This window comes from Triturus cristatus, chromosome 7 (assembly GCF_964204655.1).
Source record: "Triturus cristatus chromosome 7, aTriCri1.1, whole genome shotgun sequence".
NCBI classification, from domain to species: domain Eukaryota; kingdom Metazoa; phylum Chordata; class Amphibia; order Caudata; family Salamandridae; genus Triturus; species Triturus cristatus.
The window spans coordinates 1,546,421,550-1,546,437,180 of record NC_140590.1 but is presented as its reverse complement, the minus strand read 5'-3'; the positions used below and the strand labels follow the sequence as shown (position 1 = coordinate 1,546,437,180).

At 42.8% G+C, this 15,631-nt stretch overlaps 1 protein-coding gene across 7 annotated transcripts in view; it reads right to left on the bottom strand.

Annotated features, from left to right (window-relative positions):
• PKIG (cAMP-dependent protein kinase inhibitor gamma) overlaps nt 1-15,631 on the bottom strand; it is a 657,792-nt gene that overhangs the window by 19,337 nt on the left and 622,824 nt on the right. For 3 of the 7 annotated variants that reach the window (XM_085619329.1, XM_085619328.1, XM_085619331.1), the window contains 2 exons: nt 7,202-7,383; nt 4,472-4,636 (listed from right to left, as the gene is read on the bottom strand). In XM_085619329.1, the coding sequence (XP_085475455.1) occupies nt 4,554-4,636; nt 7,202-7,349 (231 nt within the window). In that variant the 5' untranslated portion in view covers nt 7,350-7,383 and the 3' untranslated portion in view covers nt 4,472-4,553. Of the gene's footprint in view, nt 1-4,470; nt 4,637-7,201; nt 7,384-15,631 lie in introns of those variants that run through there. The other 4 variants (XM_085619330.1, XM_085619332.1, XM_085619327.1 and 1 more) reach the window with 3 other exon arrangements.

Genomic DNA, 15,631 nt, shown 5'->3' with positions numbered 1-15,631 from the left:
GCGACGGGAACCATCGGCTCAAATTAAATACTGGTATTAATGTCTTCCTCAACTGCATGGTTAGCCACCTAAATATGTGCCTCAGAAGGCAAAGGATACAGGAGCAAGATCTGCAGACCTCATCGATTTGATTTTTCATGCCGAGGATATCATGCAGGAGGTTGTCCAGATTGCTTGCTACTGCCCGGATAGAGGTGCTTCACCTTAGTCTTGAGACCACCACTCATCTGACCTGGCCTTACCAAACAGACTAATCACTGTGCCATCACCATAAAGTTGTATTCCTTTCTTTTTTATCCACTGAACAACAGATCTCAGGCAATAACCATATCTAATTCTGGTTATTTCATGATTAACCGCAAAAGTAACCACCAATAATCTGCATAGGATAATATCTCAAAGCCCTAATCAGTTACTATTTTGGCCAAAGGTGAATTATATATGCTGAACAAGGTGAGGGTAATGGATGAACGCTGAAATACTCCACACACTGTGCTGATCACCTCTGATCTAAATGAGGGCAGATAGATTGCCAGAGTCCTGTTTGACAAATGAAATCTGTAAGCCATGCCAATGCTCAAGAGGGTATTCCTATTTCATACAGCGTCTTTGTTAGAACTGTGTGAGACAGTATCAGAGGTCACTGGAAGGTCTAACAGGATTAGAGCAGAAGATCTGCTGTCTTTATCCAGGTTAAACCTGAAAGCAACAGCCAGCAGAGTAGTCTCCATACTATGCTCTGCCCTGAAGCCAGATTGAGAATTATCAAGTATGTTATTATCCTTCAGATACCTGGATAGATGTTTATTAATGATCCTTTCCAAAATCCTGATGGAAAAGAACAGAAGTGAGATGGTGTGACAAATTTCCCGAGGGCAGCAGAAGGCTTATTAAACATGGGAAGCACTTTGGCATGTGTCCACACTTTTAGGAGTCTTGCAGTCTGTAATGAAACATTTAACATTTGTGCCATATAAGAGGAAAGAGATCACGTGCCAGGGGCATGGATCATCCTGTGAAATCGGAGTGAATAAGGAAGAAAGCACTGTCCACATTCTCTGTGGTGATGGTAATAAAGGTGTCTATCTTGAGTTGTTTTTTTAATCGACTGCACGTGTTAAGACATAAAAGACAGTGTTTCCTCTAAAATTCCGAAGTTCTCCCATATTTTGAGAATCTTAATCTGAAAATGAACGGATAGACTCACATATTTCACTGGAGACCGGAATGGCTGTATCACACGCCTCAGACAGCGTGAACTCTTAAAATGTTAAAAAGCTCATCAGAAGTTGAAGAACTGTTTCCAATTCTATCTACTAGAACCTTTCTCCATGCTTCCCACGAATTACTGTGATTCTTTTTGTCCGCTATTGAAATATAATTTGTTCTGGTGAGATCATCAAAAGAATTTAAGTTTCTAAATCAGGGTTGGCAGTCAAATGGAGCCAGGTTTCATTAAATACAGCAGAGATCAGTTCTCAAGGAGGAGGACAGATCCCAAAGTTTAACTGCGTGCTTAGGGAGTGAATTGGCATTTAACTAAAGGCATTTCAAGTTGAGGGTTTTCGCTGGGCTATCAATCATAGATGACTTTCATAAATTTACTCCTGCTTTTCTCAAAGCCCTGAACCTTCGTTATTGTTCCTCCATCACTCCTCCCAAGCATGAAGATCCACATGACCAACAGGTGAAAGGCCCAAGGTGAGTGCTTAACCCATGTCTTAGATTCTCGGTCTATCTTATTTAGAAAACAAGCAGATTGCATGTATAAGTAATTCTTACCCGACAATTTGAGCTAAAAGAGCCAGGGGTCCTCGCATCAGGAGATGTCCAGGCAAGGACACCCACATTTATATCAGTCTTGGAGGTCAACCACTAGATCATAGCAGAGGAGGGTAAAACTCATCTCAATATAGTGTTTAACTACTAAACAGGGTTCAGGACAAAAAAATCTAAACAACCACCCCAGCTAGTATCGAGGAACGACATCAAAAAAAGTGGTGAGTAAAAGAAAGGAAATTTCCCACACCCCAGTCTCAACAATAAAAAAGCAATAAATATGTGTTAAAATGTCAATTGTAAAAATTGAGTCAAACAGAATAGTGTAGTAGCGCCAAAGAAAGTGCCAGTGCAGGTATCAGCTAAGCAATGCTATGTGGGGTCCGAATGCTTCCTAAAAAACAGAAGTCGCTGATGCTGCAACTCACTGGAAAAGGAGGACTGTTCATCATTTCCCTTCAGCCACAAGGAATCCAAAAATAAATTCAACTGCTTCAGACCAAAGTGCACAGGAGTTGGTCGTGCCACTCTGTGATATGCCCAAGGTACATTTGATTCTAGCATGACATAATACAGATTTTCTGGCATCCCGTAACCATTCCTGGTTGGGAGGGCACAGCTCCAGCACACCCTTTCCTCTCACCTTAAGACTGTTTATGCCCCTTTTCATTGTAGGATCACTAGAAAGTCTACCTTCTTTCTACCTCATCTCCCAACTCATGAGCGCCTCATCTACTGCCGGAGCACACACCTAGCACCATTCCTTGTTTTTACATTGAGGCTTGCCTGCCCTTTCATCTGCAACACCTCTGCCAGCCAGCACTTTCTTTGCTGTCCACACAACCATGTAGCTCCTCTTACTTTTCCAACCATTGATGGGCTCAGTCACTGCTGTTGATCCCAAAGCTATTCACCAACATTTGTACACGGTCCCCAAATGTGACCACTAAAGTAGTAAAACAGGACAGGGAGTCCACTCCAGGATAGACAACTGTGTGCTTGGGGCTCCATGGTAGGTTTGTGAATGGGCTACTACACTACTGCATTAGAGAGACAATAGACAATGTTGTTTGTCCCTACATGCTTTCACCAGTTAGATGTTTCTATAAGATTTCATTTGTGGGTTTGTTCAATTGTTCCCGGGCTCATCTTTGCCTCTCTACCAGCATTATCTCTGAATGAGATGTGCGCTTTCCTAGGGCATTAAACACCAGAGGGGGAAGTTGAGGGACAATGTTCAAACTCCGATGTAGGTAATATTCTTTGTGTTCTTCCCCCCACAACCCAGGATGCCCGCTACCAACTGCACCCAAAATACCCCCCAGAAGGATGGTATAGTGCAGACTCCTTTTTACCACTCTGCACCCGGAAGGAAGCCAGCAAACCCATCCTTGTATGGAAACTTTCACTAACGAAAAAGTTTTCAGTGACCAATTTTCATTTTGTAATCCTGTAACTAAACAAGGCTAAACCAGATTGGTCGCACACTGCTACACCTACCAGGCGTGTTCCCCCAATGAAAATGGTCCCTGAAGGTCAGCGTCGGCGGATACACCTATGCTCGAGTGTGAATGCAAGTATGCGTGGCGTGTGCCATCCCTGGACACGTGTTTCGAGGTAGTTGCCTCTCGTCAGCAGGGAGTAGGAAAATGTGTGGGGTTGCTGTGTAAGCTGCTAAAATCGTATCAGGTCTAGTACCTCTCGTAGCGCGCAGGTGCGTAACCATGAGTCCGTCGACTCCACCGGCTCAAGGGAGCCTGAACTAAACAAGGCCTTAAATTTGACTCTATGCCTGGTCGCCGGGACTACGAGAAATATGTGCTCAGTGAACTCTGGTTATAAGCCATGCACTTTATCCCAGATAAAACTGTAATGACCTGAAAGCCTTCAGCTGCCCCATCCTCTACTCACACAAACAGCAGGTGGAGGAGGAAATGGTAGCTCCCTATACCCCACTTCCAGGGATGGGGAGAGGAGATGCACAAAAATCATTCCCAGATCCTTGGGAAAGGTCAAGAGATTGCCTGCTGCCTTAACCTCTGTTATTTAACTGCTCTCCCAGCCCTGGGAAGGAGGAAGGCCCAGCAAACGTTTTAACCTCTTAGCAACCATTTAGTGACTATAAAAGGGTTGGGGTGGGGCTCTGGACAGGGAACACACCAATTTTGCCCACTATGGTGAGCATTTGCCATCACATGCAGGTTGATTTGCCAATGGCAGCTGGTGACCTTTGAAAGTAGTGGAGGGTAATACTTGGCTTGAATTCCAAGGAGCGAGATGGACTTTTTGTAGGGTTTTAGTGGTTCGTCCCTCAATAAAAGTTGGAAAAAATGGAGTCAAATAGTGTGTTTTAAAGTACACTTTTCACAACATATATACAAAGGGAAAGGGTGGAGGCTGATTAAAACCGCACCAAACAGATATTAGTGGTTAACGTAGACAGTTCAGATAGTGCACGAAACCAGAGAGTACTACCCTCTTTACTCTCAGTAATGTAGGACTAAGTCCTACAACAACATATGAATACACAGGAGGTTCAGCACTATGTACTATGGTTAAATCTCCAAGTACCTATATACTTTTTTATCTTTAACAGGTAACGAGTAAACTTCTAATAAAGCATACGACACATTCAACATATAAGTTTTTTCTTTCTTCTTTATTGATTTTGTATGAAGATTTCTTCCATGTCATATTTCATATTTTCATAGCCAACGCGTTTCGTCTCCCATGAGACTTCTTCAGGGCTCAATGATATGGTGAATCTAATTCTTTCAGCGAAATCTTTCAGCGAAATCATGTCCGGAGTCGGTGGTTACTAGATCGTCGCAAACACCTGAATTGTGGAAACCATACCCTAAAGAACGACACGATAGAAAAGAATTAGATTCACCATATCATTGAGCCCTGAAGAAGTCTCATGGGAGACGAAACGCGTTGGCTATGAAAATATGAAATATGACATGGAAGAAATCTTCATACAAAATCAATAAAGAAGAAAGAAAAAACTTATATGTTGAATGTGTCGTATGCTTTATTAGAAGTTTACTCGTTACCTGTTAAAGATAAAAAAGTATATAGGTACTTGGAGATTTAACCATAGTACATAGTGCTGAACCTCCTGTGTATTCACACTTTTCACAACATTTGCTCAAGGGCCATACATAGGTTATGAAGAGTACTCATATATTCAAGTCCTTTCATGACGTGCCAAAAAAAGAAACCCGACTCTCCCAAGGAGCAGACTACATTTTTTGTCCAAAACATATTAGGGGTACACCCATATGTCAAAAATATCCTCCACTGTACCAGGGACAGCATTTCATCATGGTTACCCCATATGCCAAAATCTACATACAATATGCCAGGGCCAGAATTTGGCCATTTATTCCATCAATATATCATGGGAGACTCTCGTGTCACAAAGTATTTCTGGTATGTTAGGGCCAGCATGTTGTCAATGGTTGTCTCCTTCCCAGAGGTAATGGTTGCCCTCCAATATTTCCAAAACTACCTACATACAATGTGACAGCGCCAGCATTTTGCCACTGATATCCCATATGTCATGCATTGCGTACATCAGTTCCAGAATTTTTCCATCGGTGCCCCATATGCCAAGAATTACCTCTAGGATGCCAGTGTCACTATTTTACCACATGTTCCTATTATGCCAGGAATTGCATTCAGCATGCCAGTATTTTTCATAGGTGTCCCATAAGGCAAGTATTACCGCTGCAACGCCAATATCAAGTATTACCTGCAGTTTGCCAGTACTAAGCATTACTCTAGTATTCCAGCGTTCTTTGACATGCACTTTTATTCTACGAATTACCTCTAATAGCCTAGCACTAGGTTTTTGCAATAGGTGTCTCTGTAAACCAAGTATTGCATTCAGCATGCCAGCGGCAACTGCACTCACAAGCACAACATAATATTTCTCACTCACACTCACTTACATTTCCTAACTGAGACACTCACTCAATCTCACTTACTCTCACTCAGATTCACTCACTCTCACTTATTTTTACTCACTCAATCTCCTTCAGTTACACTCGCTGCCATTCACTCTCTCACATTAATTATCTTACTCACTGCTTGCACTCACTTAGTTATTCTCGCTCACTTGCACTCACTCTTGCTCGCTCTCCTTCTCACTCTTACTATCACTCTCTCAATCATACTGTCACTCACTTTCAGTCACTCACTGTCACTCATATCCAGTCACTCGGCTTTAAACCCTCTCTGAATTACGTAAATCTGGGTCCGCACAGTTACTTCCCATTTCGTGAGATTAAAGTCATAATAGGAGAAAACATGTGCAAGGATACTGGTAAGAAAGGTCATTTTACGTCACCCAAAATATCTGAACATGTTAACTCCCAACTCGTAATAAGACCCTTAATGTCTGCTATGCAGCTGTAACTCGCATGCCCTAACTTGGCATCGTAGATGAGATGATATATCGATAATGTCATTGATCTCGTAAATGTAAGGAAATCCCACATCGGTTATTTACACCTCGTGCTACCTGAGCAGAGGGTTCGATTACCACAAGAAACGTCGATATCTTCCATGGCTACGAGTTTCAACAGAGGACTCTTCTTGCTGGCTTGAGTACTAAGCAGCTCTTTGTATAATTCAGCAGCACATCCCAGTTAGGTTGCGAGGAAGAAATGGTTTCATCCATTCCCTTAAAAGAAGGCGATTACATCATAAAAGGCAGCGACTACCCTAAAGCCCAAATTACCAATTAACAAAAAAGCAATGCTGGTAGAACTATTGTTATGCCTCAACTGGATAAAATGTACCTTTCTACACCTAAACTCAACTAGGGTGCACTCGAAGCGCCATCTGCTGGTGAAAATAATATATACATTTATGAATTAAGATCTGCTGACACTTCTGTGGACGCAACTTACTACCGCAGAAAATCTGGAACTAGGGCACATTTTCGGAAAATAGCAGTTAACGTTAAAACATGAGTGTTCCCAGTAAAAGGGGTATAAAGTGGGCTTTCGAAGGTGGTTACTGACCACAATGCCGCAACTTTGAATATTCACAAACCTTGCCAATTGTTCCCCCCCCCCCACTGTGGTGTGTACCTACACTTAGCTGCAAAACAATACTGGAGTAAGGTACCAATAGGATGTGATCAATTTCCTGGAACTCCATATTTACGGAGGTTAAAAGATCAGGCATTTCAGCATATTAAAAAACATTTCTTACTAAAAAATAAAAATTAGAATGTATTTGTATATTAGCCAACTGTAAAGAGGCAGAGTTTCCCTTTTCTGTCCCAGAGAGTTCGGAGCACAGACATATGCATCTCTGGGACTAAAGCAGTAACTGCACAAAGATCCTGGGGGAAGCACCCAACTTGTACAGATCCATCTTTTTTTAAGCTTTATGTATAGTTACTTACCAGCCCCTTCAATGGCAAGGTCTCCCATTTCACCGGATAACTCCCTTACACTCCCAGACCCAGGCTCTCCTGTGATATCAGGGACAGCATTCCTTCGCCCAGTGCGGTCACAGGAAATAAAATCGGTGTATGCGGACTCGACCTCCATTACGTTTCTTTCATATCAGAAAATATAAAAAGTCCTGGAAGGAAACAAGGATAAGAATAAAATTATTATCGCACGTCTACTTTTCTGTACTGTTTATGTTTCTATTAGCAGTTTTACATAGAAGAGACTACTCGAAGGGTGAACAAGCACTTCACTCAAGGACAAGTTCCTAGTTACAGGTTACACAAGATGAACCAAGTCACATACAACACCAAAACGAATAGAACAGTGCAATAACATACGTTACATTATGTAAATAAAAATAAACCGAGTATTCAAGTTACACATAACATGGGGTGGTGGAAATACAGTTACAATTATGTACAGTGGATAGTTCCTGATATGTTTCAATCAGGCTGTCCTTCTTTCAATGGTAACTTTGGGCAAGTTTCCCAAACAAAGAAGACCAGCCGCGCATCTTGCTAGGATTTGCGCAACTGGAGAGCTGGAATGCAGCATTGCAGGGTCACAGTTTAGTCTCTTTTCAGAAGACATTCAGGTAGCCGCTGCTAGGGGTTGAGCTGCACGGTAGTAGAGCAGGTTGGCATTTTTTACTCCCTCTAACAACAATGCTGCTGCCATGGGAAGAGTTCAGGAAAAGATAAAACGTGATGGGTGGAATTCTTTTTTAAAATATCTTTATTTGGTTTTCTTTGTTTCATTCATAATGCAGCAAACAGTGCATAAAGGTGCAGACACGCACCCAACGGTAAATATTAAACTGTGAAAGAGGCATGCACACACCCACACCCAACCGTTCAAATAAAGCAGGCAGCAGCATGACCTTTACATGGGCAGAAGAAATTACAGTAATGGTTACTGCAATGCCCCTATTTATAATGCAACAATTTTTTATGTTGAGGGAGTCACCGTTCCCGATGGGGCGTATATGTTATAATGTCTCAACCACCCTCCCCCCCCAAAAACCTTGTGAAATCGGGATGGGCACCCCCTGGTTCTTGTAAGCGAGGCTCTTGCCTGCCATATATAGGTCCATGCCTCGCTTGCATTCCTGCAGTGTCGGGGCTTCAGGCACCCCCCCCCAGTACCGTGCCACGTCTCGCTGGGCCGCCACCAGCCCAAAGTAACAAAAAAGGATTTGCATCCTGGGGACGTCGACATCCCCTGGCACACCCAACTGTGCCAGGGGATCAAGAGGAATGGTTTTGCCCACCACCCGACCAAGTTATCTTACCACCTGTGACCAGCAGTTCTGAATTTCAGGCAAATACAGAGCGTGGAATATAGGAGTCCCTCGCTCCCCCACATCGAAGACAGTCTGGGGAGGCCGCCCTTCCCGGATTGGTAGAATTCTTGAATGGAATTCATCTACTGGTAGATACTCTGAGCCACATTACTCCCCATTGTTTAAATACCAGCCACTTGTAATTAATCTGCTCCACTGGACTCAAGCTGCACCTCACTGATGAATTCCAAAAGGCTGGAGGAGACGTGACCTGTCAGGAGTGGACTGTTCCTACAAGCATAAACGGCAACATTGTGGGAGTGGGGGATTTTGCACACAAAAAATTATATATAAATATACATAATTATATATATATTATATATATATTACTAATAATAAATAAATATAAACAAGTCAGCAGGAATAGATTGTCCTGTAAGAAAGTTCCCTCTTTTTGCATGGTTGCTCCCACTTTTTGCCAGTGCCTATGTTCTTTCCCTAAACTGCATTGACATAAAACCCAATTGGCACTCTTTGGCCACATGCAAGTCCCTTGTAAATGGTACCAAAGGTACCAAGAGCACTGTGGCCAAGGAAGGCCATTAAGGGTTGCAGCACTTACTGTGCCACCCTTAGAGGCCCGGTACCTTTACACATACACACACACTGCCCTTGCAGGCTGCGTGTTTTGCTGCAGAACAAAGTGAAGAGTCCTTGGCATACGTAAGCCACCCCTCTAGCTGGGTGCACTATACCATTGGTGAGGGTACAGGTGCATGAGCCCTGTACCCCGACAGCATCTAAGCCAATTCTTAGACATTGTAAGTGCACTAATGCCATTAAGAGTATATGGTGCTGGGAGTTTGTCATTACAAACTCCACAGCACCATAATGGCTTTACTGAAAACTGGTAAGTTTGGCATCGAACTTCTCAACACTTTAAGCCCACACTGATGCCAGTGTGGGATTTAATGAAAAATGCAACTCAGAGGGCATCTTAGAGATGCCCCCTGAAAAATTACCTAACTCTGGTATCCTGGCTGAGTGGCTGCTCGCCAGCTGCCACCACCAGACATGTTTCTGGATCCCTGGGTCAAGGGCCTGCTTCTCTCAGGGATCTGAAACAATGCACATCCTGGGACGAGGTGTCAAGCCTCCTCCACCAAGATGGGCAGGGTCCACGAAGGGGAAGATTCAAAGGCTTGCTGCTTTTGAGAGCTACCCCAGCCATTTGAAACTTTCAGCAATTTGATGCCCCCTCCAGGTTCTGACTCCCACTTTGGACGGGAGAATCAGCCGGAAAACCAAGTAAGGAAGGGAGGTGTGCCAACCTTTGCCAATCCCACCCCTCAGGTGGGGGAGGTGAGGTGAAGCACAACTCTCAATCCCAACCATCTTGCAGATCAGAGGACCCAGCCAACCAAATAGAGGCATATGCCCCCTCCCACTGGAGGTTGGCATAATAGAGGGTGTACCCACCCCAAGGAAGGGACCCATTGGTCCCGAACTTTACTTACCTGTAACGCCCCTAAATCTAGTATTTAGGGCATCCCCGAACCTTGCCTCCTCAGACAAGAACCGACAAGAAGAGAGAAGAAGTAGGACCGTAGAGGCCATGCTTAACTAAGAAGAGGAGGATGCCCAATGACTTTTCCGCAGCCCTACCGACCTATCCCCACCTCAAACCTACTTCAGCAAAATCCCAGTGTGTCCTGCAGCCAGCAGCAGCCCCCAAGAACCCGGAGGACCTGCCCTGACTTCCCAAACCAAGACTGTCTCCCGTGAGCAACGGGTTTGCTCACCCACAGACTCTTACTCTGACCAAATCCGCGAGTCTGCACCACTCTGCACCCGACGCCCACGGCCCGAGTTAGAGTTGCCCAACACCACAAGGAGGTCTCCCCAGCGATCCTGACTGACATCTGGTGATCTCTGACCTGCCTCGAATCTCCAAACAACGCCTGCAGTCCCCTTCTGGAGGATCCCCCCCCCGCCCCCCCCCCAAATTGCGACCGGAGCTGGTAAGAAAACTAGAAGCCTAAAGACACCCCGGCACCCGATGTCCCACGCCCTTGAGTGGCCCAACCGACGGGGTCCCAGCATCCCCAGGCATCCCAACTTACCTCTCCAACTGGTGGTCACCTACAGAAGACCTTTGTCCCGAGCCCGCAGTGTTTGTTGCAATCTGAGAATCCCCACTGAAACCAACAGGGCACCAGATGCCAAAACAGCACCCTGCAACCAGCGGCCCCTGTGCCGCTGCGGGTGCACCTTGGGTGCTAAATCAGATCCCCCTTTGCCCTGAGCCTAACACCAGAAGCTTAGCTCCCCCAACCTTGTGGCCTGCACGTAAGCAGCCATCAACCGGAAGCCCTCTATCCCCCTTTGGATAACACTGAGCTGCAGCACTCTGCACCCATCCGCCCTAGTGCCGCTGAGGGTGCTTGAAGAGTGCATTCTTGACCCTGGGAAACCCTGGTGCTAACCCCAGAATACCAACTCCCACAACAAAGTACTTACCTGTGAACTGATAACTTCATTTCCTCCCATAGGATTACATTGACTACTTTTCCTTGAAAAATCTTCCAAGTGTGGAGTTGGTTTGTATGAAAACTTGAAACACTACAAACATGCAAAAACTGAATTACTTACCTTTTGTCTAGGAGATGTCCCAGTGTGATATCTAGGCTGGTTAGCAAAAGTAATTAAAAAAGTAGCCCAAGAAGTAACGTGCACCGTAATCTGTAAAGTAACTGAAAAGTAATTTCAAACTGTTGACTTACCTGTAAATCATCCGACTGCATTTGAACCTGCATTCGATTGTAATTTACTGCATAAATATTGCAAAGTATTATTTCACTTACCTACATCAGGCCTGGCTTGGTCCTAGAGATAAAATAACTAAATAATATTTTTAATACAAACAAAATTGGTCTGAGGTTAATCTTTGAGTGTGTGACAATTTCTTGCCAGAGTGTGTTCAACAAATGCTTAACACAACCTCTGATAAAGCCTTACTGCTCTCCCTCACTACCACAAAATAGAGAGTAAGGTAGTATCTACTTTTAACTCTGCCTACCTTTGGGGTGCCACTGGACTCTGTGCACAATATACCTTACTTTGGTATAGTATATACAGAGCCAGCTTCCTACATGTCCCCATTGATTAGTGTTGAAGCAGAGGCAATTTCAAGAGAGAGACAGCTAAAATAAAGCAATGTTTTGCTTCAAAATCTGGATTCTGGAGCCTGAATTGGTTCTAATGGCATGTAGGTACTAGACTAGGACCAATACTGTTTTGTATAGGCCTGGTCTCGGTCTAGACTGGCAGTGTGGACAAAAAACAGACTGGAAAGCAGCCAGAGTTGTTGCCATGGGCTGATTATTTCAATCATTCTAAATAGCAGAAGTGAGTTGGGGTTGAATGTGGGTTCCGTGCCCACTATGTAGCTGGAGTCGGCCTACATCTCTCTTGGGCGGCCCAAAAGATTGAAACCTCTCTATGGATTCTCGTGTTCCCATCTGGAGAGGATGTGACCTGGCAGTTCACTCTGGACTGCTCCTACAGGAACATGATCAAGACTGGATTGCAGGTGGCTGGCCTGTCGACAGCTGCAGAGTAAGCAAAGAACATAAGGCCCCCGGAATGTGGCCCGAGTAATTGCCAGTGGCTGGAAATCAATCAATCACTTCACCCTTCACTTTTTTCCTATGGGAAGAGCTGGCATGAATTATTAGGTCCAGTCACTAATCTGGATTGGGCAAGAGGCTTACAAACCCAAACCAAGTGCGTGGTGGTTTGGGAATTCACATGTTAGGAATGCCAGAAACGAAAAGTGAACAGATTCATGTGCTGAGGAGTACACGATTGGCAACAAGCAGTAATAAGGAAGAAAATTCAGATGCAAACCTATTTCAAGTGGAGGGAAATAAATGTGATAAAAATAAAGAGAATTTTAGGAATAATGAGTTCTCAGTGAGGATGCTTGTTTAAGGTGTGGTATGAAAGGCTATAAAGCACATGCCAAAGTGCCCCATTGCAGACAAGGATATATAAAATTCATAAAGTTTGATCATTTTGCGTGTGTTACAGGAGTCGGTGGTCATGGGGGGTGTAAACTGGATACATCTTTTAGAGGCTCTGCAGGAAAATGCATCCTTGAGAAAGTAAATATGTACTGAACACTGCTGGAGTTAAGAATGAGATCAACAAAAATGATCCAAGCTAAACTATTATGGCGTTGATATAGCCTTGTTGGTGACGGATGATGCAAAATTAATAGTTAAATCAAAGCGATGACTTATATAAGAGCAGCAGATTCAAATCCGAGGAATATTAAAGTGAAGGGCTACTAGTGAAGGCTAACTAGATATGACAGGGTACATCTGGCTAATATTGGATTCAGTGGAATGAACACGGTTAGCGGAATTTATATAGTTTCAAAAGGAGAACTAATTTTAGGTTTGTACACAAATTATTTGACTTTGAATTGAAGCCAAGATGTCACTGAATAAATATTCTCAGTGAAACCTAGTGGAGAATTGTATGTTGAGTTAGAATAGATCACTCAGTTTTTGGCGCAAGTAAGGGAAGCAAAAAATTTGTTATTTATTTAATTTGCTACGCATTGTGATTCCCTAAGTTTACAAGGTTAAATGTATTCCATTTAGTTTTAGGGTGCAACTGAAGAAAGAGTTGGAAATATTCTAAAATGCAGGGATAACCAAGCAGATTTAAGTGTTGTAATAGCTCGCACTGGTGTTATTATATGCAGACTTGGAACTCGATAAGAATGTGTGGTGAATCTAGGGATCACAACAACGCCATTCACTCTAGATAGCTGGGAACCCCTTGCCCAACGACTGGGAAATGTTAACAACCCTTGGGAAGTCCAAGTGATTCTCCACATAAGACTTGTTGTTCACATACTATCAAACAGAGTTACAGTCGGCAATTTGCCATCAGAAAGCTGCCTCAATGATGTTCAAAAAGATGATGCAAAAGAGATTTGAAGCGATGTCACATGTGAACTATTTTCAGGTTGACATATTAGTCTATGAAAAGATTGAAACAGACCACAGCTTCAAACTTAGCCAAACATTAGAGAAGTTGGATGAAAATGTGTTGTCACTTAATGCACAGGAGTGCAAGTTGAAGGTCAAAACTGTGAGTTGGCTAGCACACGTGACTGATGAGGAAGGTATTGACCAAATAAAAAATGTTACGTGAAACCGTAGTACGAGTGAGCCCTTCAGGGGACAGTGATCAACAACTATCCAAATTAGGATTCATTATTATTCAAAGTTTGTGGAAGGTTTTTCTTATAAGACAAAACACGGGAGAGTGCTACTGAAAAAGGGATGTAATTTTGCTTTGAACAATTGTTGTCAGAAGGAATTTGAAAACAAATTTAAAAATTAGGGATTGTGAGATCTTGTTATTTTAACTTGGAAGTTCGGGGGGCAAGAGTGGACTGGGAGAGATATGAAATCCCACGAAGTTTCTAAACAAGTGCCTTGTACAGTAAATAGTTAAAACCTAGGCTTACCTCTGGTAGATAAGGCAGAAAGCAACACCAAAACTAAATGTAAGGCTACCTGGCTAAAATGTCATACCACGTTACAAGTTGGGTTCACTTATAATGGGAGGGAAATAAGACGGGGGAGATTTAGAATAGGGAAAGGAAAAAATAAGGGGGGGTGAGTGTTCTGGAGGGAAACAGAAGGACAAAGAAGATGCTTTGTGAGGAGTTATATCAGTGTTTATGTGTGGGCGTGTCATGATTGTGGAGTATGCGTTTGGAACATTAGAATTAAAGGTAACTATTATGCTGTCCTGTGCAGAGGGAATATTCTTACAGACGTTTGGCTCACAAAAGCTCACTTTTAGGCTGATGATTTAGGCATTTTGACCTGGCCAAAATTAAGCTAGCCACTTCTAGAAAGGTGGCATCTATGAGTGTTGTGGAAATTGAGACTTGTTGACATTAAAGTGGCTGGATAAAATCTGCCCAGTCAAGGTTTAGCAACATGACTATGATGGAATGCCAGTAAACGCTTGGTTTGGGTCTTTAAAACTTAAAGACGATCAGAATGGTGTAACAGCAATCAATAACCCCAGGAAGGGGTTACAATGCACATTCCTATCATAATGTCTGTGTGCTATCAATTTTAATAATCCGGTCTTTATTGCTGTGAACAAGTAGTCTATGGTCCTTCAGATCGATAACTCTGATTTACTGGCTACATTGGTGGAGGCTGAAAAGTATTGATAAGTAGAAGGTTAACAAATTAATTAAGGATTAATTACTCATCAAGTTATTCAATGCAGTAAACTCAACTCAGAATACTCCAAGAGTAGGACAATGCTGCCTCACTATGAAGCTAACTAAACACAGGTTCCTTTAAAGCTCTTATTTAATGACCTTATACACTGATCTCTAAAGTTAACATTGTTGTAAATATACTTACTAAGGTCTAAGATCATAGCTTAACCTTTCTGTAAAAGATGCACTAGCAAGGATTGCTACTGTGCTTCGGAGGTTTGAGCATGCCAGCATTGACTACCGATTCATCAATAAATAAAAGACAAGACTCTTTGGATTAGAGTTGAACCATAGGAGAGGGCAAATTGGAAATGGGGCAGCAATATTTAAACGGTATACTCACCCACATTAGTTACCCACCAGTGCTATATTTTTCACTGTTTACCAACATACGGAACGCAACTCAAATATAAGCCTTTATACACACATCAATGTAAGTCCCTCTTATCCTTCAAACTTTACTGGTATGTCTTATACAAGTTATTGAAGTATAAAATATACAGACATTCAAAGATCAAAACAAACATCACACTTTCCTTCAAATCTTATTATCTATTTTGCTTCAGCTTCCATCAGCATTCAACTCTCGCCAGTCAACAAGCGTTTCAAAGTGAGATCACTTTATCAAGGCGTAATAACTTAACATATTTCTCAATTAACTTCTCAAATGTCTCATGTTTACATTCCAGTTCTGCAGTTACACATTTCTAATTCTTCATTTATACATTATTTTATCGCTCTATATATTTTTGGGAGAAGAATTCTAATTCA